General features: G+C 44.7%; 1 protein-coding gene across 2 annotated transcripts in view; it reads right to left on the bottom strand.

The window, feature by feature from the left end:
* Positions 1-27,742, bottom strand: part of SUCLG2 (succinate-CoA ligase GDP-forming subunit beta) — a 209,927-nt gene that overhangs the window by 136,886 nt on the left and 45,299 nt on the right. Inside the window, exon 2 of one of the 2 annotated variants that reach the window (XM_036430579.2) lies at positions 19,724-19,865. In XM_036430579.2, coding sequence (XP_036286472.1) covers positions 19,724-19,865 — 142 coding nt within the window. The remainder of the gene's footprint in view (positions 1-19,723; positions 19,866-27,742) is intronic. The other variant, XM_045578946.1, reaches the window with a different exon arrangement.

Here is a 27,742-nt window from a genome sequence, read left to right as displayed (position 1 = left end):
GACTGCTAAGGCCCATAACCAATGCTGGTTAACACGTTCTTTAGACTTTCCCGTGGAGTCTTTTCTGGGGAGCAAACTCCAAAGGCACAGGATCCAGTGCTTAGGACACAGTGGTTTCCATCATGCTGACAATGGCCTCAGCGAGCAGATAAACTCTGCACATTTGTTCAAAGAATCCGGAGGCCTGTCAATCACACCGGACTTTCCCCAGACACTCATTCTTCCACTAAGAGACATGGTAAGTACTTTTAAAAGAGGAGGCATGCAAGACAGTGATGGCTTCATTTCTTTGTTTTAATTCAACCAATTTTACTGAGCATTTCTCTGTGCCCCTAGGGGTGCATGGCAAACACTGAGCCCTGAACTTCTGTTGCCCACAATCAAGTTAGGGAGACGATGAGAAGCAAACACAAAACAGTATGTGATGAGCACAGGGCCTGCAGCGGCAGCATTGCGAAGGGACACCCAACTTGAACACGGAAGGTCAAAGGAGCTCCTTGGAGCACTAAAGTACCAAGGGCCAGAAGAGGGATGTGTATGCAAAGACATAGAAGTAGTGAGGGAGCTACCAGCAGCCAGTCCAGTAAGGATGGCTTCTATCAACATGGCATTTAAGATGTTGAAATGGTGAACTGTGAGTCAACCAAAGGACTTGTATGCATGCATATTAGCATAACCAATAGACACACACATTGGGGCAGGGGAGCTTGCCCTCAGGGCTGGGAGTGGTGGTGGTGGGGGGGTCAATTGGGAAAAAAGGAGACATATGTAATACTTCAAACAATAAAAAAAAAAATTTTTTCTTTTTTGAAGAAAAAAGTAACTTGGAGAATTGATTAATTTATAATACCCAAATCAGAAAGTTTGCTTATCTCTCAGGTCACAGCGAGTTAAGTATGTCCTTTGGAAGTTTTCTAGTTGACTCCTGAAATAAGTATTAGGGGTATTTCACAACATGCATGACATTATCACTATGTAGCCCATATATCTGTGTAGAGTGATATCCCCCACCCTCAAAGCCATCTTTCATTACATGACACATCTTTCTCCGTTAAGACAATTCTCTTGGTCTATTCATCTTGGTGTTCATTTTCCTCTGTCAAACTTGCATTAACTTCAACATAACAAAGTTATCTCAGAGTGGTGAGCAAGGATGCTTATTTACATGCACTGACAAAAGGGGAGATCCTATATAATAAAAGAGAAATATGTAAATTGACCATAACTCCACTACTCTCACCAGCCATTTGGGTGTGAGTATGCAAATTAACCCTAAAAAAATGGCGCGTTAATATTAATTATGTATACATAGGCGCAGGGCGGAGGGCAGAGTGGGAGAGCCGGTGGAGAGTGGAGTGGCTTGGGAACTTGGCTCCTCAAGCTGCCAGATGGAGAGCAGAGAGGGAGAGCTAGCGGTTTGGAGGACTTGGCAGAGTGGAGGCTGTGAGATGGAGTCAGAGCAGGAAGGGAAAACCCAGAGAGCAGGGAGCACCAGGAATGCTGGGAATCGTAGTTCTGGTGGCAGACAGATCTCCTAGACCACATGTGTCAAACACAAGGCCCGCGGGCCAAATCCGTCCCGCCAGGCCTTGCAATGTGGCCCGCACCGCGCTGTCATCACTGCACTCCGCTGCGTTTCCATCACAATGACAGTTTATGACTGTTCAGTAAACCATTTGGCCCGCGATTTAGGCTGGATTTTAGATTTTGGCCCCTTCTCTGATTGAGTTCGACACCCCTATCCTAGACACTAGAGCAGAGTGAGCCTGGAGCAAGTTACTGCTGTGGTGGGGGTTGAGGGAAAGCAAAGGTGAGGACATAAGTAAAATCAGAGTGGCTAGGAAAAAGTGAAGGGAAGATATTCTAAAACTTCCTGGAAATCTCCACCAATAAAGCAAAAAAATAAAATAAAATAAAATAAATTTTAAAAAAGCCTCTATTATTCTGTGAGCAACAAACCAAACTGGATTGGGGTCTCAGACAATTAGTTCATATGATTGCACAGAAACTCCCAAAATGGAGAGGGTGCAGGTAGGGCTGAGGTAACTCCCCCCTCCTCCCATAAACGAATCTTCATGCACCTGGCCCCTAGTATCCTATAAGCCCTTGCTTTTACCACTGAGTCAACTGTAAACCCCACCCCCTCTGCTAAGGGCTCAGACTCCACCTGAGACTGACCAGCGGTGCTGGGATGTTCCATCCACCAGGGCTCCTGAGCACCACCATCCCCTCCCCGTGCTCCTCCCATGCCACTCCAGGGCCAGGTGCCTCTGTCCTCCCGCCTCTGCCTGATTCCAAGCCGGGCACAGGGACTCTGGTGGAGCCTCCACCACCACTTGTCTCGCCTCCTGACTGCTCTCCCCGCTTCTGCCCCTGGCTCCTCCACACGCTAGTTTCAGCACAGCCAGGGGAGCCTTTCCAAAGGCCATCTCACTGCCTGCTCAGAGCCACTGCAGTTTCGTAAAAGGGGAGTTTACCATAGGCCCTAGCATCATTTCACTCCATTGACCTAGGAGGCGGAAGTATTCATAGTGTCACAAGAACATATGAGGTCAAAACCATTCGTTTTCTTCGTATCTAGATGGCTTTTAATAAACAGAACCCGCAAAGTTCACTAACTATGTCCCAGTGTAGGTCCGAGGCCTGGCACCAAGTGATTGGATTCTCGCCAGACTCCTTACAGGAGCGTTTGGACTGAGGTCTCCATTTCCTTGACACTCGGTCATTTTTATTAGACCTGCCTTTCTGCCACGTGGTGTCACACAGCCACAGGCGCAGCACCAGAGGGAGTTCATGGGGCTAGCATTCTGCCTCCTACTCCACCTCAGGGAAATAAGGACATATTCCACACAAATAGTTACACAGAATAGTCACAACAGCACAAATCACAAAAGGCAAAAAATTCAAAACAACTTAAATGCTCACCAACTGGAGAATAATTAGAAAAACATGCTATATCCATACAATGGGATACTCTATAGAATCACAGAACTAGTAACACCTCCAGTGACTTGAACCTCCAACACATCCTACTGAGTGGAACATGCGCTTCTGTTAAGAAGCCAGAAACTAAAGACTACCTCTCCTGTAATGTGATTTACAGACAAAGGAAATCCGTGGGACAGGAAGTAGTGGGGGCTGTCTGTGGCTGGGAGAGGGGATGGGGTTAACAGTAAGTTGGGAGGCTCTAAAACGGGACTTCGGTGATGGGAGCATAACTTAATATAACTACTACCAAAAGTCATTAAACTAGCTGTACACTTGAAAAGGGAAAGATTTATAACATAAAAAGACTCAATGAACACTTCAAAATCAAAGTTAAACATGGGCAGAACGGTTACTCTTTTCAAGCAAATTTCAAGCCAGTGTCCCTATTACTCACAAATCCTACAGATCTGCATTCCCTGCCCGTGACATTCCCTGTGTGCACGCTTGCCCTCTCTCTCTCTCTCTCTCTCTCTCTCTCTCTCTCTGTCTCTCCAGCAGCCTGCTCCTGCCCTGCTGACCTCCTTACACACCAACACACGCCTGCCTCAGCACCTCTCCAGCTCATCCTACCTCCCAGCCTTTGGATGAGCCCACTGCTGCTTCCGACCCTGCCTCCTGAACCATCAGAGTCAGCACGGTCTTGGTCATGGATGATCCTGAAAAGGACTCTCAATGCTCCCCCTGCCCCCTTTGCTCTCTCCCGGGATAAGAGAAGGTACGAAAAATGACCACACTGGGACTCACACATGTGAGCAGTGTGGCATCTTGAGAGCAGGCAGACAATAGAACTACCCCCCATCTGTCTGCAGCTGCCCCGGCCAGCGCGCTCCTCCTCGGCGGGTGCCGCTCCTCCTCGGCGGGTGCCGCTCCTCCTGGGCGGGTGCCGCTCCTCCTGGGCGGGTGCCGCTCCTCCTGGGCGGGTGCCGCTCCTCCTCGGCGGGTGCCGCTCCTCCTGGGCGGGTGCCGCTCCTCCTCGGCGGGTGCCGCTCCTCCTCGGCGGGTGCCGCTCCTCCTCGGCGGGTGCCGCTCCTCCTGGCGGGTGCCGCTCCTCCTGGGCGGGTGCCGCTCCTCCTGGGCGGGTGCCGCTCCTCCTGGGCGGGTGCCGCTCCTCCTGGGCGGGTGCCGCTCCTCCTGGGCGGGTGCCGCTCCTCCTCGGCGGGTGCCGCTCCTCCTGGGCGGGTGCTGCTCCTCGGGGCGGGGCGAGCACAGGGGATGCCACAGGAGCACACACATCGCTGCCCTGCTGAAATGTTTCCCCCGGCAGCCCTCCCGCTCCCTGTCCCTGAGTCAGGTTTACTTCAGTTACTTCCATGACAGAAGTTCCTCAACATTTTCGAAATAATGCCATCAGCCAACTCGATCCCAAACTAACAGAGAATCACCCCCATTGCATCAGAATCACTTGCACAATGAAATAAATCACCATGTATTTCCAAAAGAAACCATTGTTCCCACTTTTTACACTAGACTTTTTCTTCTTTTTTTTTCTTTTTTTTCTTTTTAAATTTTGTAGCGAGGACAGTGCATCCTCTGGTCAATGACTTTCTCAGAGGCTGCAGCTCCGATGAGGAGGCCTGTCTTCTACTCCTGCCAATCCCCCGCCCCAGGGCCCAGGACCAAGCGGAGGAGTGCTGAGATCACGCCCAGTGAAGCCCACAGCATCTCTGGGACAAAATTCTCCTTCTGCAGAAGAAGTGCTTCATTAATAAAGAAAAAAGAAAGAGCTGTTACTAATAATGAGGTTCACTGATTGTTGAGATTGGAAATAAGCAAGCTTTGTAGCAGATCCAATATGCTAATCTCAGAGCTCGGGCAGCCAATTCATTTACCTCCCCAAGGGCAGCTGACATCCATGAGTCCATAGGGTATTTAAAATTTTACTTTAATGGGGGTGGGGAGACAATGAAAAGATATGTACACATATAATAAAAGAAAAAATTAAAAAATAAAATGAAAAATAAAAAAAATACCACAAAAAAAAATTTACTTTAGCCGTAGCTCATTTGGCTCAGTGGACAGAACATCAGCTTGTGGACTGAAGGGTCCCGGCCAAGGGCACATGCCCAGGTTGTGGGCTCAAACCCCAGTCGGGGGGCATGCAAGAGGCAGCCGGTCAATGATTCTCTCTCATCATTGATGTTTCTCTCTCCCTCTCTGAAGTCAGAAAAAGCATATTTTAAAAAAAAAATTACTGTAGTATTTTAAAAAAGACAAGGATGTTCCTCCTGTGCTTATATGCTCTGTGAGGTGACCTTTTCAAATGCTCTGGAATGTCTCAGAGCTTTTTAGTTTTGCTTTAAAAGCAGCACATGCTGAGATGGGCATAGCTCAAATCCCAAATCTGACATCAAATAGGCAAAGATTTAAGTCACTGGCTTCAGGTCACAAAACTAGGAAGCGACAGGAGAGGGATCTGAACCAAAACAGCTGCTTCCAGGATCCAGGGCTCAGCCCCTATTCCGAGCCCCTCTGGTTTACCGTTATGCTACCTGCCGCCCACACCATCACCATCCTCCTCCTCAGCTTCGCTCTCTCCCAGAGAGCCATATTATAGACAATTAAACTGCTTTTTTTTAATTCATCAAGTCCTGAACTCTCAAAAGCCATACTCAGCAAATGCCACCCGATAAATAGTCACCACATTCGTCGGTTTTTCTAATGCTATGCCAGGAAAGTAGAGAAGGAAATGTCAGAAACCTCATTTTGCAGACTGGGGAGCTGAACTGAGAATGATTAAGTCTGCTAGCATCGCTTGGTGACTGAGAGGCCGACAGAGAACTGATGGAGCTCGACTCTGTTCACCCGCACTGTTACTCATCCCGAAAGTACTTAAGCTTCCCAAATGAAAATCGGTAGGCCTACTTCCAGCCACCTGATTTACCTGCAGAAAACAAGGGCAGGCCGGCTTGCTGAGCGCGTTGGGATAAATAAAGTATTAGGGCATGCGTAAGGGCTCGCCATAAAGAATCCCACATTGTGTCGCAGTCAGCATAATAACGGGCATTTCTTATCGCTTTGCATTCAGCCTACGTAACTCCGCGCCACCTAAAAAGTGTCAGAAGGACAGGAAAGCAGCTGACATCTTTTGCAAGATTTGAGAAGATGCCCAGAGGATGCTGGCACAGTGTAGTGACAGTTGGAATAGTCAAGGGCAGAGTCTAAAAAAAATAACTCAGCACTTAATGTTTATGTTTAACATTTATAATAAAAAGACAACAAAAACAAATTCGGATAGCTCTGAAAGAAAAACAATTCAATAAGTGCTTTCTCGATCGGACAGTTAATATTCCTGAATCCGGCCAAAGCAACATGAGCGTGCCAACTGGGCACTGGTTGGCGGTGGCAGAGCGTACTCTGTCATTGGCAAATATTTTCATCTATTTCAAAACAGACAAGAAAAAAAAGATTTCTAAAGATTCATCAGACCATTAGGAAGGCCCTAAAAAATGCCAGAGCTTTACAGCATTTTCCTAAAAGATGGCTACATGAACATTTGCCAACACTTCACTAAAACAAACCTCTTAAAATTAATAAATTACCTGTCAAGTCCCATAAAAACAGATGGTCACTTGGAGACAGGAGAAGATGCTATCATTCTGTGTGCACAGCTGTGAGACGAGGAAAAGATCCTTCATTTTCCAAAACATACAATAAACCTTGTCTACGATTTCCAATGTTCTGCGTAAAAATGACAATTTCATTCAGCTGCTCCTAAGCTACACTTCTGATAATTGTTGAGGAAACATCTTTAATAGTAAAAAAAAAAAATACACTACAACAAAAACCTAAACATCGCTCTTTGTTTTCTCCTAATTATCAAGCTACTTTGCAACCCTTTGCTATCAAAGATTTCAAAGTATTGAGGGTTCCTAAGTGGCGGTTACTCTAATATGCTACTTACCACAATTAAAACTTTTATTAGCAATCACTATCCAAAGAGAAAGCACATACAGCTGAATATCTGATACCACAATTGTTTTTGCCTGTTACTCCTTTCAAAAGGTGTCTTACAAATTTTATCAGAAATCTAACACATAAAACAATAAGTCAACACAACATCAGTGTCACACATTTGAAATGAGATTTTGATTTGTTAGTCTCCGACACATTACTTATATTACTATAAATCACGTGCGGACGGAGACATTGGCACCTCAGAATAGTTATGAAATAACCAACACCATGAGCATGCCTCTTTTTATGCTCAGAGCTCTCCTGGTTCTATATTTTTAGCAAAGGACATAAAACTTGATAGCTAAATATATGGCCACTTTTTTCACATTACTTGCCAGGAGCGCCCATGTTTAACTCTTCAAAATGTCCACAAAATATATCTCTGATATTCAACTACTGTAAGAGTGGGGGGATTTGTATGGCATGGGGATGCATTGAGAACTGGAAAATAATTAAAATTTTGACAGGCCACATTGAGTTAACTGTTAGGTAATGAATTGCATCTGAAGTTTTACTATCACTCTCCTGTTTAATATCATCCCAAGGAACCTACTGGAACACAATGTGAATCTCTTACAGAGCCTAACCTCCCAGACCCTTTCATCTCCCCAACCTCACTTCCTTCCACTACCCAGCCAACGGCCCCAAGCTTCCATGGTCAACCTCGTCTCCTGAGGCCACCAAGCTCATGGCCAACACCCCTGTGTTCCATCTGCTTGGAACACACTTCCCTGAGATCTCCTTGCAACCATTTCCATGCAGAAGCCTTGCCCTACCCTTCAATCGCCAGCTCACTGTCCTGTTACTCTCATCACAGAACTGATAAGCTTTGGGCATTATTTGTAATTGTTTACATGTTTGTTTTCTCTCTTCCCCAAAAGAATTTAAAGCCCCCTCACAGCGACATCTCCAGCACCAAATGCCTGCACATAGTAAGTGCATCCTAAATGAAGCAATTTTACTTTTCACTGAACTGACTAATAATGTGACTGAAGTGACCAAACAAGGGATCCAGCTCCGACCTTGGATGGCCCACCCACTATTGGCCTCTTAATCAGACTTGATGAGAGGACGGAGTGAGGACTCTGCAAGGCCAAGGGGACGTGCCTATACCCTTGTCCCAAACTGTCTGCCCACTGGGCCCCAGCGTGGGCCTCTTCCCAGGATCTGGCCTTCCAGAGGAAAAGATAGGGCACATCCTCTGTACACTCCAAGGCTGAAAGGCTTGCCAGAGAGTGGCTATTTGCAGAAAAGGTGAAGGAATCTAAACATGAATGCACAGGAGGCACCTCTCCAGCCTGGAGGGGCTGATGAAGAAAGGGATGGCAGGCCAGGAGCTGGCGATACCTATACTGCGAGTCCTTTTCTTTTTCTCATAACTTTTTATATTTTCTTATTGATTTCAGAGAGGAAGAGAGAAAGAGAGAGACAGAAACATCAACGATGGAAGAGAACCATTGACTGGCTGCCTCCTGCAACACCCCCACTGTGGACCGAGCCAAGAACCTGAGCACATGCCTCCTGGTTCATAGGTCAATACTCAACACTGAGCAACAACAAACATGCTTTCTAATTTTTATTTATTGATTTGAGAGAGAGAAACATCAGTTTGCTTTCCATTTATTTGTATATTCATTGAGTGATTCTTGCATGTGCCCTGACCAGGGATCAAACCCACAACCTTGGCATACTGGGATGATGCTCTAACCCAGTGGTCAGCAAACCTCGGCTAGGGAGCCGCATGCAGCTCTTTGGCCCCTTGAGTGTGGCTCTTCCACAAAATACCATGGCCTGGTTGAGTCTATTTTGAAGAAGTGGCGTTAGAAGAAGTTTAAGTTTAAAAATTTGGCTCTCAAGAGAAATTTCAATCATTATACTGTTGACATTTGGTTCTGTTGAGTAATGAGTTTGCCGGCCACTGCTCTAACCCACCAAGCTACCCGGCCAGTGCCTGCCTGTGCTCCAGAAAGGACAGCCCTTCCTGACCACTGTGAAGATATGTTTATCAAGGTGAGACATTTTCTGAATTTTGGGTATCTGTGTCTTAGCCTACTTGACAGACTGTTAGCCTGATTATAACTTTGTATTTGGAACATATGGGATGTAGGCTGCTATCTGGACTCTTCCTCTGCTCCTGCAAGTGTTGGCCACACCTATCTGCCATGGAAGTCCTTGTTCAAGCCCCTTGAGGTCCCCAAACCGGTTTCTTCACTGGGAAAGAAACAATTCCTGTCCCCCAACATGCCGAATTATGTGAATAACAAACGGGATCACGCCTACAAATCTACAGGAAGCATAAAAGTATTTGTACTGTGTTCTTTTCCCACATGGCACCCAACATATTCAAGCAACAAAGACTATGACAATTTCCATTGCCAATCTGAAGGCTACAATGGGGTTTTGCTTCTTATGTCATTTTTTCAGAGTGTTAAGTATTCTTAAGATTATTTCTCTATCCTACAAAGTCTCACACTGTCCCAGATGGAAAAAGATATAAAACTGCCATTAAAAGAGAAAGAGAATGTTAAAGAAGTAACTTCTAAGTGTATACTTACTTATAGTTATAGAAGCATGCCAACTAGCAAATGCCTCTTCTGAACAGTGCGCTGTGCGCTTCCTGACCGCTAACCAGTGGCTGAATGAGCGGCTCATGGCCACACCGGGGCCCTTTCAGGTGTCCCGGGAGTCTGCCAGAGCCTCTCCTGCCACTCTCAGAGACAATAAATCAAGAGCACAACGAGAGCACATAAAAAAGAGATAGAACAAATAAAGAGAAGCTCAAAAACTTAAAGATGGCAGAGGGGCACTCTGGTTAGAGGAGCGTAAACATTGAAACAGACTCAGGCCAATAAAGGACAAGAGAAAATGAAATAAGAGTTCGGTGAACTATGAGCCATAAAGCTGCACTTTAGATGATCAAACCTTTATACAATGCATTAAACATATCAAGTGGGGTGCAGAGGTCACTGCAGACAAGTCACAAATCGCCAAAAACTAATGGAAATCTCTATCCAAGTACCCTTCATAACCATCCCAATTTTCTACATGCCCCGGCAGCCCTGCGCCCTCTCTCAGGTCTACAAGTCAAGTAAACTCAGCAGGAAACACCTGTGAATAATAACTATGATAAGATTAAAATAGCTAACATTGACGGGGAGCAGTTATCTATTGCAACCGGAATTGTTTCAATAATGAGGAGACTCAGCAAGTCTCTGATACAAGAAATATTAATCCCTTTTGAGATGGGGAAACTAAGGCACAAAGGGACTAAGTACTTGCCCCAGGTCTCATGCAGAAAAAGTAGAAAAAAACAGGACTCTGGCTTCATAGAGGTAATCAAGACGACAATCCAGAGAGGTGAGTGATGGAATCAACAACTATTAGAAACCTGGCCCTTTATCTGCTCTGTCTCCCATAAATAGGAGTTTGTAACCCCTGAAGACAGGGTGCAAGGCCAGAGGATGAGAGTCCAGGCGGGAAGTCGTGTCCTATGGAAAAGGAAGAGGACCTTATTAACAGGACTTCTCTGAGGACTGGAACAGTCCCTTAGGAGATCCTCCAAATATCCCTAAACCGTTATTCCCGGTCCAGGGGAAGAAACTGAGTCCAAACATGCCAAGCAAGTTATTCAGAATCACAAGAGGACCAGTGGCGCCGCCCACATCTAAATGGGTATTAATTCAATGCTGATTCACCCAGCACCCCTAATGGTCTGGGGGAACACGTTCTCCTTGTCCTCCAAGATACTAATCTACACGGTGGGTAAAAGGAACTGGCAGCTCTACTGACAATCATACTCAGTGCTCCATCCCACACCTAAAATGGAGAGAGGGGGGTAGCTGAATATGAAAACCACAGCTCAGATGCAGACCTATCCAAATATTCTTCCCATCATCACACCAGGCACAGTCACCCAAGATTCTACAGCACCTCACGGGAAATTCACGGTGTCCACGTAAAATGTCAATCACAACGGGTTCAGCCTTCAGCAAATTAAAAGGAAGAGAACTAGGCCCCTCTAGAGCCCACCTTGTTGACACCACCAGCATCCCCAGAAGGCAGCACTAGGAGAACATTAAGCTGGACCAAAACGAATGGGTAATAAGGGCAATGACAATGACCCTAGCTGCCCATTAATGAGACTTTAGGGTACACAACTCTGCCAAAGCTTCCACAGGCATGGCTCCATTTCACTCTCATAGCTCCCTAGGAAGCCAGTGCTATTATTCAACCCACATGCAGACGGGAAAGCGTGGATTCCAGAGCTCAGATCACTTGCCCTGGGTGAATAGCCAGCGTGTGGAAGACACAGGACGTGGATTTACGGCCGACTGTAGAGTTTCTCCCCTGGGCTGGGAAGCATCCTGTGGAAGAACTTGGACAAAAGCACAAGACACTGATGGGGCCCCACACTGGAAAGCAGCCCGAGGGGCACAGTGTGTCTGGGACAGACCAGGCCTATGTCCTGCACAACTGGCTGCACGACTTTATCCCAAATTGCCAAAAGGGGAAGAGCAGTAGGCATTCTAAGCAAGAGGAGAGCCATCAAGGGATCTAGTTTTTCCCGTGTCTACGATACTCGGGTAGAGTTTATTTATAAAGAAAACATATATTTTATGTGAAGTTGTTTCTCAGCGATACATCTCCCATCTGAGGACTGGGAACAGTTTGATTGTTGCATATCAAATACTTCCAGCACTGTCATTTCCCCTCTGTTATCCACACCCCATCTGCTTCCCCTTCCCCACACTGGAGTGGTATATTCGCTCAAACTAAAGCCTGCAGACAAAGATAAAAATAAAAATCTAATAATTGCCCAGTTTCATTTGAAGAGCAGACTCACAAGCTTGTTCCATGTTGAATAAAAGAAACAAAAACACATATATGATGAAGCTTGTTTACTCATCTGGTTTTGATCCTAAAGTAGATCACGCAATATGTATTTTTTAAACCTTCTCAATTCATTCCCTGACTTTTCTGTCGGTAACCCAGAAAAGCCAAGTGGAGCCTCAGTACTATTTATGCACATCTATTCAACAACACCAATGCCTGCAGCCACCACCTTGAGTGAGAGCACAGCCTCTTACAGGCAAAATTCCTTAGCTAATATAATATTTATTCCACTGCAATATAAAGCACATTTTTCACTTTCTTTCAAAATTATGCAACTTTTGATTGCATACACTGCACTTTCCCTAGAAAATATCACCAACAGTATGTGAGCAATATATTCATTATCAAATCATCTGACGAGCTGTACACTAAATACAGTTTTAACACTCAGGTGTTATTGCAAGAGCACTGAGCATTTTAAGTTTTTATCTGCTATTGCTGTTTCTGATAGCTATTATTATATTCCTTTTATGGTGCTTGAAACACATGCTCAGTTCAGACCAAAAGAGAAGGTAAATTGATGAGTGCCTTGTTTGAATAAATTATGTGCAATGTTTGGCTTTTATATCTGAAAGTGTGTATTATTATCCTCAATTTCATAGTCAGGTAAATTGTAGCTTAAATAATCAAAGTCCAGCTGCCATGAGCGCCGTGCTGACTGTATATATACAATAATATAGCCCATGCTCATTCTGGGCCAAGAAACAGACCAATTTCCCGATTCCAAATGCCAGAGCCTGCTGCACGGTCCCACCCCTTCCTGTCCCCAGGTGCACACCCAGGAGCTATCCCTGTCTCTCTTCAATTCACTGCGTTCATCTGACAACTTCCGCCAACAAATGCGAGCTGAGCTGATGTGATGTGGTCCCTGCAAACTCTCCACATGTGGTTCCATGCTCTTCCCCTTGCAAACGGCAGCAGTGAGCACAGTGCCAGGACATCTGTGGAGCCACGTGCTGCGGGCCGGGCTGCACGAAGAAAGGAGCCCAGGTCGGTGAGTCACACTCAGAGGCAGACTGAACCCCACACCAGGCTTCCATATGACTGAGACATAACTCTTTATTGGAGAGGCCACTGAGATGTGTCAGTTTCAGGATTCAGAAGCTAACATTATCTAACATACTAAAACAAACAAACAAAATTCCCAACAAGTCACAATAGGAAATAACAAACTAAAGATTAAGAAAAAAAAAACATTAATAGTTTTAAATGTTCAGTATTTAGGTAATGCTCATGTTATAACTTGTAATTTTAAAAGACATAGAACTGTGTGAGTAGTATTTTCCCAAGTATAAAAACAGATAGCCCTTCTTAAGTATATTTACGTAAATATGTACCCAGAAATTAATGTTATTGACTGAACAAATGAATGCATAAAAGGTGGGAGAAAACATGTTCATGGTAAGTCAGGTTCCCTCTGGATCCTGGGACATGAGGAGGCTTTTACTTCTCTGTATTTTCTCAAATCAAAATAATGAGTAAAGTCCTTTCAGAATCAGAAGAGATTTACTTGTTTATGTTTAATATTTCTTTTAAAAAGGCCAATATACCCAGTCAGACATGATATGGAGCCAGCTCTTATGCCCCCGTGCCCCAAGCAAGGTTACGCTCCACTGACTACCCCCTGAGGCAGCCTCAAGGGCATGCAGAACCTCCCAATGGACAGGCTGAATCCAAGGCCCATAATTCCCAGGAAAGTCCCGGAGAACAACACTCGTTCATTCACAGTGCGGTAGTTTTAAAGAGCAAGTTAACAAACAACTCCATTAACGATATACTGAAAACACAGAAACTACCCAATTTCCATGGATACACAGTCCTGGGCGGGCAGGGACGTGGTGGGATTCAGAACCAGTTCCTGAAGGAAGCGCTCCTTTTGTGTAAGCGAAGCCTATCCGAGATCACACTGGCAAAATGCTCAGCACACCAGGACTTCTATGGTTCACGTGTGGAAAGAGGGGCAGTCCTGCTTTGTTAGATGCCCACTCTCGTCGAGGCCCTGGCTGGCAGAGCACTGCTACTCGTTTCTAAGGGGAGCACCAGCAAGCAGGTGTGAGCTGCCTGCCCCTGGGACTTTGCCTCCCCTGTGTAGGTGTCCTGCTGCGTTAGTCAGGGAACACAAGATGGTGAGGGAAGACGTCCAGCACAGAAAACCTAAGGTGATCAGAGACTCATTCATACCTGCAGACTCAGGAAGAAGAGAAAAGAACACGTATAAAAAGGGATCTCTTAGCAAAGATGTATACAATAGGAAAAGGGAACATCCTGATGCACAGTCAGGGAATGCCTTTTGTGTCAATTCCATGTTCCTTTAGGGAGGACTAAGGAAACATCAGTAAGTGGATATTTTATGAATAACAATGGTACTTACTGAGCATATTCTATATCTCAGGACTTAAATAAGCATGAAGTAAATTACAAAAAAGAAATGAGGAGGCTCAGATAATTACCAAGGAGGTGGGGAATGAGCTCAGAAATGGGAAGGAACACAGGAGAGGCAGCAGCAGGAACAGGCAATCTGCCCCGGGAGCTGGGAGGTCAGCCCCATCCCCTCACCTCTGGGAAGCAGCCAGTGCGCAGCCTCCATGGCCGCATTTGCCTTACCCTAGCTTCTTTGCATCCCCGACTCCAGATTCAAAATAACAGGCAGCTGATGTGGTGGTAATGTGCAGATTTACTACATAGAACCCAATGTTATCTCCACCTATCATTGTAAGACAACCCGAGGCCAGATGGGGAACCCTCGGCCCGGCCTATTTCCTCTCACAGTCCAGGAGCCCAGCTTGTGGCTGAGCAGCTCCCCCCTATGGGAGCGCACAGACCAGGAGGGAGCAGCTCTTGCGTTGAGTGTCTGTGAGCATCATAGCAACTGGTCATTCTGCAGTTTGGTTGATTTGCATATTACCCATCATTTCAATACAAAGGTTATTTATAAGTTTTTTTGACACAATCCTAACACATAATGTGGTGTGACAAAGCCACAACAATCAAGGAGGCTTGTAATTATTTAATTGTCTTAGGATGAATCGGACATGTCAATCAATCAACAGGCAGTGCCCTTTTTATATTAAACAGGATGTGGCCGAAACCGGTTTGGCTCAGTGGATAGAGCATCGGCCTGTGGACTGAAAGGTCCCGGGTTCGATTCTGGTCAAGGGCACATACCTTGTTACGGGCACATCCCCAGTAGGGGGTGTTCAAGAGGCAGCTGGTCGATGTATTTCTCTCATCGACATTTCTAACTCTCTATCCCTCTCAATTCCTCTCTGTGTAAAATCAATAAAATATATTAAAAAAAAAAGTTTAAACAGGATGTGATTATATATAAAATGAAAAGGATGTTATCATATTGACAAATAAAAACATTTTAGAATGCAGGTCATTAGCTGGAAGAATATTAACTTCTCTATTTATATAATTTGATTTCTTTCCCAGCAAAAAATAAAACAGTCTGGCCACGTGGGGTGGCTTGGTGGTTGGACCTCGACCTATGAACCAAGAGGTCATGGTTTGATTCCCAGTCAGGGCACATGCCCAGGTTGTGGGTTCGATCCCCAGTGTGTGGGGGGGGGGGGGGCCGGGGTGCTGGAGGCAGCCAATCAATGATTCTCTCCCACCATTGATGTTTCTATCTTTCTCTCCTCCCTTCTTCTCTGAAATCAATAAAGATATATATTTTTTAATAAATAAAACAAAACCATTTTTTAAGTATAATCTTCTTGCTTAAACTAACATTGAGAATCTCATATCAACATGAATGGATTAACTAACAAACTGTGGAGATCCCAAAAACTAAAAAGTGGAGGTCCTAATACAGTTTCAGTATGTTTAATGCAAATACACTTTCAAGGCAGGCCTTGTGATCATGTGAGATACATTATTTGAAGAGAATAAAAAGGCACATCAAGGCTAGTTATGCACACAGTGGGTATTCTGTAGTCATCTGTTTATTTTATACTTAAATTTAACTCATAGATGTGAATATATGTAATTAATAAACCTCTGGAGAAAATTGTAGGCAAGAAAAAACAACTCCTTCTTAAAAGGTAGCTGATACAAACAGCTACAGAAATGAAAATTACCCACATATTAAAACTTAATTCACCAAACCAAATTTACTCTCAGACATGTCCATTTTCTGTGTAAGAAAATTAGGTTCTCCTCAGTATCTTATCATTATAAATTGTTTGAGAAACAAAAGGTTTGCATTACCCATTTTAAACAAATGATCAAATTAACAAGTTTTCCATAACTACATGGCAAAATGTTCTATTGCCCAAAGAGATACAACAAAATGGATCATTAAGAAAATATCTGCAGATTACACAGTTTCTATAAATTGCTCCTCAGAACCTGCTAGATCTGGTTTTAATTCAATCTTCTAATTTTATTAATACATATTTGCTATCTTAAAAATGCTGGCTCACATATAAAAATCTTCCAAGAACGTCATCATCAAGTTAGCAAAGAGGGAAAATGCTCTAATGAGGCTGTGAAATCCCATCTTTGTCAATTATTAGTTGTAGAAACTTCCCAAGTTTTTAACATCCTACATAAATGGCAGGGTTTGCCAACTGACTGAATAGGACAAACAGGAGAGGCAGTGGAGACAGCCTGGCGGTATCTCGGCTGGGTAAGCAGAGGGACATAAGAGGAAGAGAAGTAGAGCATCCTAGAGATGGCCAGTTCCATTTTCAAAGGAGAGATGGAGAGACAGAGACACCCAGGAGTGGGTGGACAACAGACTACCAGGAATGTGGCTTCAGACACAGAGAGAGATTTGCATATCATCCTCACAGAAATTACTGGAAATCATAAGTATGCCTAACATCAGCATCAATTTTCAAAAAAAACTTATAAAATGTCACTTTATTTCAAAACACACCCAAATGTAACATAGAAAAGTAAGCATGCATACACATTTCAATCATTTACAAACTTTCTGAATTAAAATATGAACTCTTCTAACGTATGACCAATAAGGTACTGATTATCATGTCTCTAATTTTTCTATGACATCTGTAAACCCCTGAAATTATATACTGCTACTGCTGCTGCTGGTGGTGATGATAGTAATAAAATCTTATAGAGCACTTATTACAGATTAGGCATATTATCCTTCCATGTAGTTTTTCCCCATTAAATTATCATAATTTTAAAGTGGAGATCCCAATTTCAGGATAATCAGAAAGATATGTGATCTGGTTTTAACTTTCACCTCAAATCTATTTGCTAAAACTCCCACTGTGCTCCTGGTTCTTACCTATCTTGTGGGGACAGAGATGGAAACACTGTGGAGTTCTGCCAGGCTCCGTATTTTGCTTTCTCTGGGCAATCTCAGTGATGTATGTGCTTCCTTTTACATTTATTATCACCTCGGTTCACCCAGGTAGACTTGGTCCCATCTCCTCTTCCAAAACTATAAATTTTCCCTCTGAACAAAACTGACTATTCAGCGACCAAACCCAAGACCTTCTTTCCACAACAGGCACTCACTGAGTAAGAGGACTCCTCGCCCATTCACCAAATGAGGGGCCTGGACTCATTCCCTCCATTTCCTTTGAGGGCGGTGACACCCAGCCACATCATCCCCACACCTTTTATCCAGTTTGATTTTCTTAAAACCCATTCCTCAAAAACCAAATTGGCTTTTTCAAAAGTTGATTTTCATTTTTCTTTTCATTTTGTAATCTGGTTTCACTGGCTGTCTCTCCCGCTGTTCCCGTCTCAAAAACACAGAGCGATCCCAGCCTCAGAGCAGGCGGATTAACTGCTCACAGGAACCCATGGCTAGGAAGCCCATCAGGTCAGGAAGCCCCACCCACGGAAGTCGGGGAATCAGCTGCTCCCAGCATTCCCTTAGAGGGGCCTCGGACCTGGAATGCTAGTATGTCAGCACATGTAAGAAAATAATGGGGAAAACGAAGACCAAGGCCAACATGAACTTTTGCTCTCATTACCCAATCCCGAAAGCACAGGAACATTAAGACAAAAATGATCCTTTCTGGTGAAAAGGCTGGAACACTAACCTTTTCTGAGTCTATTGCCAGAGTTTACTGAGGAGCACTCATTTGGGTTAGGGCTCATTTTATTGGTGTGTGTGTGGGGGGGGGGGGGGGATGGATCACCTTAAAAAGCAATTTTGCTAGTGAAATCAATTTTCATTTCTTAAAATATTGGTCGTTCTCGCCTAAAACGAAAACCAAATAATATTAAATATAAACTGTAACTAAAAAATAAAATTAAAACCATGTATCAGTTGCTCTCAGTCTCTACATTTAGCATCTGCAGATTACAAATTAATTCCTCACTGGAGTCTAAGTTCTAAGGAGAAAAAAGGCTTGCTTATCTTCCTTCCACAGCTGCGCCGTGGTGCCTGGTGCACAGTGCACATACATGACGGGCAGCACAGAAAGGCCTGTGAGCAGCAGCTGCAGGAACGTGGGAAGGGAGAGAAGAGAGCAGTGGCTGCTCACCTTCAAAGGGTGTCGGACACTGGGAAACTGAGGCGGGGAGCCTGCCTCTGCCTCACACTCTCAAAGGGACTGTGAGGCCTAGGCAAAACCCCTTTGCGGGCGCTCGAGCCTTCACTTTGCGTGGGGAACACCTGCTCCCGGGGCTGCAGGCAGGGAATGCACCTGCAGACCCTCCGGGCCCAGACCCGGCTGATGGAGCGGGAGCCACCGGCCCGGCCAGCGCAGCACGCCGTGTGGCTGGTGGGAAAGGCAGTATGCTGGGTGGGAAATTCAAACAGCTTTTGTAAAGATAAGGACCAAAAGAGAACGAAAAACATCCCACTGATAAATTACTTTATATTAATCACATGTTAAAACCCTATTTTGGATATATTGGTATAAACAAAATATATTATTAAAATTAATTTCGTCCATTTATTTTTAGTTTTCCTAAGGTGACTTAAAAAATGTGAAAATGTGTATGTGGCTCATATTGTTTCTCTGCTCCAGCTCTAATCCAGGCTGACAATAAGATGCCACCAAAGACAAAGACAGCGGGACCTGACTCCTCATTTCCTAATTTAACTAAGAAACTGGTTAGATTTTCTGCCCTGTACAATCTCCCTTAAGGAAACACAACAGTGTCTGGCAGGTGTGGCCAGCTGGTTGCCCAGTTAGAGCACATGCCAGTAGCAGGTGTATAGGAGGCAGCCCATGAATGTTTCTCATTGATGTTTCTATCTCTCTTCCTCGCCCTTCCTCTCTCTGAAATCACTAAATATATATATATATATATATATATATATATATATATATATATATATATCACTAAATATATATATGTGTATATATATATATACACACACACACACATTATACACACATATATAACATATGTGTGTATAATATATATGTATATATGTATATTATGTGTGTGTGTGTGTGTGTGTGTATACAACAGCAGTGGCATGTGGCATTAGCCTGGATTTACAGATAAGGAAACTGAGGCACCAAGGCAAAACCAGAGCTGGTAAGTGGGAGTGCAACACACTGAACCAGTCAACTTGACCTTGAAATACATGTCTTTCCTCCCCATCTCTCCTCCATTTGCAGAGGGAACTCTCCCCAGGTCAACGAGGCTTAAAAAAGGTTCCAACCACCTTTCCTGACCCACCTTCCATAGCCTTCAACCATATTTCTGATCCACTAAGCCACAGACAAGAGAAACGGTGATTAAAACTCAGGAAAATTACCACAGAGTGACATCCCATGTGCTGTTCTCTCCTATAAAAGAAGTTTCCCTAATTGGGCTCTCTTGCTTTTGCAACTCAAAGTTCCCCACTGGCTCTGCCACTGTGAGTATAACCCACAACACAGCGGGTTAGTGAGTTCACTAATCGGGGCAATGCATTCCGCCAGGAGGGGGAGCTTACTCAGTTTCTTAGCGGCCTCCTGAGCTTCGTTCGCAGTGTCCACTACAAAGAACCTCTGAACTTTCACTCCGTTGTCGGCCATCAGCTTCTTGCTCTGGTACTCCTGCAGGTTCAGCCATCGTCTGGGGGTTAAGTGGACTGCCTAGAGAAATTGGGAGAGAGGGGAACACATAATAACAAGTGAATTGACAGACAACCTATAAGGCCAGTCCTACAGGTACCCTCAAATGGCAGCAACACAGATTATAAACAAACCAACAAATTCTTCATGCTTAACTGTTTTCCTAATCAAAATGTAAAAGATAACCGCACACACAAATACATCAAAATTTTAACAAACTATGAAAAGTAAGTAGGATCTATGTCCAGTAAACAGTAATATATAGAGAGCGCCTGGGAAGGCACATGAGCATTTCTTTGATTATTGTCAGCTGAGTCCAATGGCACTGGCAGAGCCATGTCCTGGAAACATACTGTGCCAGAGGTAGGTATGTTGTCAGCCTGACCCCTAGGCTCAGGTGCCAGGAGTGGGTTTCATTATTTAAATTCAGCCAGGCGCAAGGAACAGACAAATTATCCGGGCTTAGCCAGGAGTGACAATTACAAAGAAGCCACAAGAATGAAGAGTTACAGCTTAATCTTTAACCATGATTTCCCATGATATCCTTTGTTTTAAACTCTGGTAAAACTTCCTGGAATCATGCTATGCATAATAAACACACTGAATCAGGTCTGGGTCACTGTCAGGGGGCAGTGTCTCACCTGGTGCCAGCTTTCCCTATTATTTCCCTGGTCTCCTTTGTTTCCTTTTCTCAATCCCCAGCTGCCCCTTCTCAGGAACACGTCCACTCTCTAGCCATGCTGGTCACAGACTAAGAGAGAAAAACTTATAATAATGTACCAATGTCGATTTCCTGGTTTTGCTGCTGTACTAAAACTATGTAAGATGCCAATGTTCGGAGAAGCTGGGTGAAGGGTACTCAGGACTCCTGCACTATCTTTATAGCTCCCTGTAGATCTACAGGTATTTTAAAATGAAAAGTTATTCTTAAAAATAGTAAGGACTCTATTATATAGTGTATGCCTCCGCCATCCCCACCCCAAATAAATAAAGTTCACAGCAATACCTATATGGACATTGTTAATTGTTTTTTAACACTTTCAGGTCAATAGGCCACAGACTAATCCATTTCCTTACTGAAGTTCTTAATGGAATTTGGTATAATCATTACATGTTTAATGAGATTATCTCTCTCACACACCAGAGTTCAGTAACCTGAAAGAGTCACCATTAATTAAACTAGTTCTAAAAACTGCAACTGGTGTCTGAAAGGCAACCTTACTACCGATCAATTATTTTTATCTGTCTTGGAAGAAAATAATCAAAGGGCAGAATGACATGAACAAATAGATTCTTCACATTTTATCCAATACGATCAACAGCATTCCCTATCAAATCCATGAGCCCAAATTTTAAAAGAAGAGAAACAGGAAAAAATAAGTATACTTAATGTAAGTTCATTTCCATCCATGAGTCACAGGAGATGGGGTGACAAAGCCATTAATGCACAAAGAAATCAAAATACCCATCACACACCTGGGCCAGGAGGCTGGTGGTGGAAGGCCTCCTGACACACCTCCCTGTGGTTTCCGGCAAGCGCCTCGGTGGACAGCCAAGGAACATTACAGACTGTCCAATGGGGTCCACAGGGCGTTACCACATGTTACCATGAGCTTTCAGCACCTCTAGTGTGTCCTTAAATGGTGCTTTGTTCTGGAATCTCAAAGCTACAATACACTCATGCAGCTGTTTTGGACAAGGGCCATTCCACAGAGGCTCCAGGCGCTGGGGGAGGGGGGGCGCGGTCCTTCATCTTTTTTTTCTTGTAATGAAGACCGTGATGATGCTGGACTTGTGGAAGACACTGAAAACATACCAGTTAGATGTCCAAATGAATAAACCCTGTCTTTTGTCCCTTTATTCAGATCATTTTTCATTCCCAGAAAATTACCTCCTCTAAAAATGGAAAAGTCTTTTAGACCTGAAATAAGCATAATATAATTTAAATACACTTCTTAAAAATTCAAATGTTGACATGATTAAAGCTAAAAGATACCCCTGTGTTCTATCCTTATTAATATTGGAAATGGTGTTTTCAATATTGAAGTTGGCCTACACTTCTTTAGAAATAAACCTATGGGGATAAAAATAAACTGCCAGGTAAGCAATGTTCCCATCATTTCCTGGATATTATAGAATTGTATAAGATTTGTTAATTTTCTAAACTTTTAAGTCTTGATGAAACATTAAATTTTTTTAAAAAAATTTAAAAAATGAACATTCATTGTATCAAAAGACTTAATAGCACATCGCATTACACACTAAGAAAAACTCAATTTTCAGGCATTTAGTAAAAGCTCTCTAAAGAAAGAGAAGATTAAACATTACACTGGGGTTGAGGGAGGAGACTCAGCCCAGCCTGCATCCTCTTGCAATCTGGGACCTTTCAAGGGATGTCTGACTGCCGGTTTAGGCCCGATCCCACTGCAGATCAGGCCTAAACTGGCAGTCAGATATCCTTCTCGCAATCCGGGACCACTGGCTCCTAACTGCTCATCTGCCTGCCTGATTATCCCTAACCACCTCTGCCTGCCTGCCTTCCTGCCCCTAACTACTTGCCTGCCTGCCTGATCACCCCTACCGCTCCCTGGAAGGCAGGGCCAGCCTGGGCAAGAGGCCATGGTGTACTGCACTTTCCAACCAGGAATGTTTTAATAGACAGTCTCCAAAAACTTGAACTGGAAAACCTAAAAGTAGAGTGCTCAGATTTCAGGCATCAGGTGCTATTAGCAGGATTTCTATCCCAATTAAACTCTAATTCTGAGCTCTCAACAGTCTGGACAAACTGTCCTTCACTATCTCCAAAGTTTCTTATTCGTCACCATCCCATTTTCCTCTGCTTCAAACCAAGGCAACAAATGCAACCTTCAATTCTGATCTTCCTTGTGCAAGGGAACAGGAAACCTCTATTGAAATAATTTCCCACCAAAGTCACGTCCAAATACTGTGAGACTGAGGACTACAGGGCTGACTATGAACATGTGCAATAACAGGCTCACATTCTAGCCCAAGGCGCTCAGGTGTCCTCCACAATCCCATAATCCTCTGGTCGCATACTTCCGGTTTTTCTAATTCCTCCTTAAGTGGTGTTTCCTTCAGTTGCATTGCAACATCCAGGGCCTCTAGTTGGAGAGGATTTTTCTGTTCTTTGACGTTGATAGCTGTTTACTATTTGGAATCAGTGAAGTTTTGGGAGTCCTGCTGCTGCCATGAACATGTCTGTCCCAAGCGCATTTATGAGACAACTGCCCATTTAGTCCACGTCTGGTGCCGTCCTAGTTCCCAATGAGAAAGGTAGGTGCTGAGACATTCCAATAGGATCTTCTGCTTTCTTCCCCAGCACACTCCAAACCTACTCCGAGCTGACCATCCCAACCCCACAGACCATTAAGAGCTTCCCCCCTATTTCTTCAACTTTATCCCATTGAAACTGGCACCCTATTGCGTTGCCTAGGGGAGCCCCTAACTGCTCCCAGGGAGGCAGGGCCAGCCTGGCGAGGGGCCGTGGTGTTCTGGTCTCTGGCCATTCTGGTCACTGGCCTTTTATTATATAGGATATATACCATATTCTGGGACCACTTTAAAAAGGCAAGTGGGGCAGAATCAATAGATTAAGTCTATGTTGACAGACCCATTGAGAGCAGTTAGCAGAAGATGAAGAAAAATACGGTTTGAAAAGAACATTTGAGAGAGACTAAAAACAGCCACAGTGCGGTCATAGTCGATGCCTTTTCATTGGAGCACTCACTGTATTAATTTTAGATATTTTAATGCAATCTGCTGCAAACTAATTGCAATTGATCCAGAGACCAGCTTCATAGACATATAAACACATTGACTGCTTTTGCACTGACTCCAATTAAAGCCTGCTGCAAATCAGTTGTTCTTAAATTGAAAACTAGGACAGTGAACACAGTTCTAAAGCCACTGCTCACTCTGAGCTTTCATCCGGAGTAATTAATAATCACCTGTATTTGTCAACCCTAAACTTGGAAGAACAGGGTCACTGACTGGGTCTAAAACTTCATTAGCTCAACTTCGTTCATTAAGAATTTGTTATATATCTAGGGAGGTACAATTTAAATCTACTTTTGTATTTTCTAGGGGAAGTAAAAAGGAGAGAAGCAAATGGATGGTGTAAAGCAGTGGTCGGCAAACTGCGGCTCAAGAGCCACATGCGGCTCTTTGGCCCTTGAGTGTGGCTCTTCCACAAGATACCACGTGCAGGCGTGCATGTATAGTGCTATTGAAACTTCGTGGCCCATGCGCAGAAGTCGGTTTTCAATCGTTGTACTGTTGATATTGGGCTCTGTTGACTAATGAGTTGGCAAAAATTAGAAGCCATTCTGCTGAAAAGAATGAAGGCCTGTGATGTCACTGTGACGGTACGTGAACCTGCATACACACCCCGCACAGATAAAACACCCACCTTCAAACCAATCCGACAGCATCTTGCAAACCACCCACCCACCCGCACCCCGTGCACTGGGTCTGCTTCTCGGGTGCCGGCTAACATGGTGCTCACACGTGGACTGGGGACGCGGCTCTTTTGTGCAGTGTTCCCAAAGTAGAGGGGTCAGGGGGAAGCAACCTGAATGGTCCTGGAATAGAAAAGCCTGCACTGCAGCAGGTCAGACCATGTGAGGAACTGGAAACATCTGGCCAGCCACGAGCACCCGCATCCAAGGGCCCCGCATCCTCAGCTCCCTGGAACAGGTGTGCCAAACTGCTAACCACTGCAACCCTCCTGCGCTCTTTATTGGCTACCAGGGCCTCGAAGCCACCCGTGGAAAGGACGGAGCCACAGGGCTGAATCGGCCTGAATTTCTGAGTTATATCGGAATCACTGACCCTCCCCGCATGCGTGGGAAATAAATCAGAGATCGTGGGAATAACCTGTATTTGCTCATGGACCAGCCTAGTCCGATGAGCACGAGGCCCTGCCTGTGACTGTTCTCCCAGGCACATTAACGGAGTCAGCAGGTTTCTCTCAACATAGGAAGTAGAATAACATGAACATTTCAGACACGTGTCCACACACAAAGCAGCATTCTGCATCTTTTAGAGTTAGAGCTCCCTGTACATAAATGTGTACGGAAGGCCCAGATGAACTTCCCCAAGCCGAATGCCAGAAAACGAGGGCAGATCCAGAAAAGGGTCTAATTTATAAATTTTTAAAAACATTATAGAAAAAAGTCATTTGTTATTTGTGTAATGAAAATCAATCTATTTAAAATCAACACTGAGAGGAAATAATCAAACCGAGGCTGTAACCAACTGCATCTCCATTAACGCGTCTGGGCAGTGAAGGCTTACACCCTCGCTTACAGGAGCAGGGTTCTTGAAAGGCAGCGTGAAACCAAGGTGAGGGCGTGGGGACAAAGCTGTGTTCTCTGTCCAACAGAACAACCGCCTCCTATAAAGTCCTGCTCTTCCAGAGAAGAGGCTCTTAAACCTCATGTTGAGGCTTCAAGAGCAAGGAGACAGTGAATACAAACAAGGAATTAGCTCTAAATCCAGAGGAAAATAAAACTCCCCTTGTCATGGGCAGAGCAAGGCAGGCAGACGCTGAGAGGGCTGCGAAGGCCCAAAGTTGGTATGTGCTTATTCCAGTTTAGTTTTTGCTAATGTCATTCGGAATGCAAATTACCACCCAACTACCTTGGTCATGTTACCAAAGAAAATATGAGACTGGAAAAGTACATGTTGGTGCAGATGAAAAGACATTGCATTGAGTACCTATATCTATAAAAGGCTAAGCAACTGTCCCACTGGTAGCTATGACACACAATGACCACCGGGGGCAGACCCTCAAAGCAGGAGCTGCTGATCTGTGGTGACTTGGCAGCAGTGGTTCTCGGGTGACACACCCCAGAACCAGAAAGGAGAAAGCCCAATTCCCGGGTGCATCACCCACGAAATGCCCTCACCCAATCCAGGACCCCTCAGGGGATGTCAGAGAGCCAGTTTCAGCCAATCCTTGCAGGCCAGGCCAAGGGACCCCACCTACCAGCGGGACCCCATTCAATTCACAGACGCCCGTTGAGCTGTGTCGTGGACCCAGATGTGGCCAGCCAGGAAGGGACTGTGGGAGGTTGGCTCCAGGGCGTGTCTGGCCTGTCTCAACCAGTCCCACCCTGCCGGCCACCTTCTAATTAATTTCCTTTCAATGTGCACAAATCTGTGCACCGGGGTTCTGGTCATAAAATACAATAAATGGTCTGACTGCTGAACACAGGCTCTGAAGAAGCCCACTCACTTCTACCCGTAAAAGAGATTAAGTGGAATCTGATTTTTAAGAGGAAGAATAATAATTTTAAAAACAATAATATTTTTCTTTTTGGCCCTGAATGCAATAATGCCAACACATCAACTCCTCCTTCAGAAAGAAAACATGCTAAAGAAGCAAATAAAGAAAAGCAACATAGTGCATGATTAGGGGCCAAAGCTCATGGAAAGGAAAAACTACTGAAGAGAAAGCAAGAGAGCAAGTACTAACACTTTGTTGTATTTACTCTGTGTTCAGGCTAGAGTGAACAGGGCCTTCTGGGAGTCACCTTTAAAAATAAAGAGCCAAAACCGGTTTGGCTCAGTGGATAGAGCACAGCCTGCGGACTGAAAGGTCTCATGTTCGATTCCGGTCAAGGGCATGTGCCTTGATTGTGGGCACATCCTCAGGAGGCGGTGTGCAAGAGGCAGCTGATCAATGATTCTCTCTCATCGATGTTTCTAACTCGCTATCCCTCTCCCTTCCTCTCTGTAAAAAATCAATAAAATATATTTTAAAAAATAAAATAAAATAAAATAGAGCACTAGCAGCCCTTTTGTCTAGAACAGGACTGCTCCCACCCCTCTCCATGTAGGCCGTCCCTGTGACCAGTCAGAACTTCCCGTTTTTAATAGGATCCTTTCTCCTCTTTCTTTCTGCTTCAAACTGGCCTCTCCCAGTCCCTGACTCACCTGCCTCCTTCTCCCTGCCCTGTGACGCCCTTATTTATTAAGCCCTCAGAACAATGAGGTTCTGATCAGCATCAAATACTCTCAGGAACAAAGCCTCAGGCCCATGACCCAGAGTCAGAGTTTGGGTCAAACCAGAGACAACATCTAGGCCTCAGCAGTGTTTCAGCTCCAGAATGACCCCACCGACCACACTCTTGCAAAACCAGATGAAGTGACACCATGGCTGACAGCAGGACCAGATCACCCTGGCCATGACCCTAACTCTCTTACTTCCCTACATAGCCCATCCCTCAGAAGCCCTCAGGGAGCCAGGTCTTTGCCCATGAGCTCACCTGTGACTGGGGAAGGACCATTTCCTAAAAACAAACCCTCACTTTATTTGCTGCCAAGTCCTGTCCTGTCTTAGTGGGTGTGATGTACATTGGCAAACGGATCCCTTTAGTCTGGTAACATCCCCACTCTGCACACTGTAAGGAAATTAATTAGCCAGTGAACCAGTCCACTATGAGTAATTACATGCTGGCAGGAGTCCACGGGGATGCTACTGCACTATGAGAAAGGGCAGCTGAAGAGTTTCCTCATTTACAAATCCAGGAAACTAACAGGCCCATCGTCATAGCTATTGTGAGAATTAAATGAGTTAATATTATAAATCAATTGAAACAGAGTCCAGCATATCATGAGTATTCAAAAAAAGTTAGCTATTACTATTTAGCTAGAGGCCCGGCCAGGGGGAGGAGCCGTGAGAGGTTGGTGGTCCAGCCCCACCCCTGATGGAGGGGGGTGGGGGGGGAGCAGCGGGCATTTGGTGGGCCAGCCTCACCCCTGATCGGGGGCGGGGGGAGGGAGGAGGCGACTGGAGGAGGGGCTGGTCAGGGAGAGGGGCCACAGGTGGTTGACCAACCGGCCGGCCCCTCCCCCTTGGTCAAACTCCTGGT

Source organism: Pipistrellus kuhlii, unplaced genomic scaffold (assembly GCF_014108245.1).
Source record: "Pipistrellus kuhlii isolate mPipKuh1 unplaced genomic scaffold, mPipKuh1.p scaffold_m20_p_11, whole genome shotgun sequence".
Lineage (NCBI taxonomy): Eukaryota > Metazoa > Chordata > Mammalia > Chiroptera > Vespertilionidae > Pipistrellus > Pipistrellus kuhlii.
Note: the sequence above shows the minus strand (reverse complement) of the source record. Positions and strands in the feature narration are given on the sequence as shown.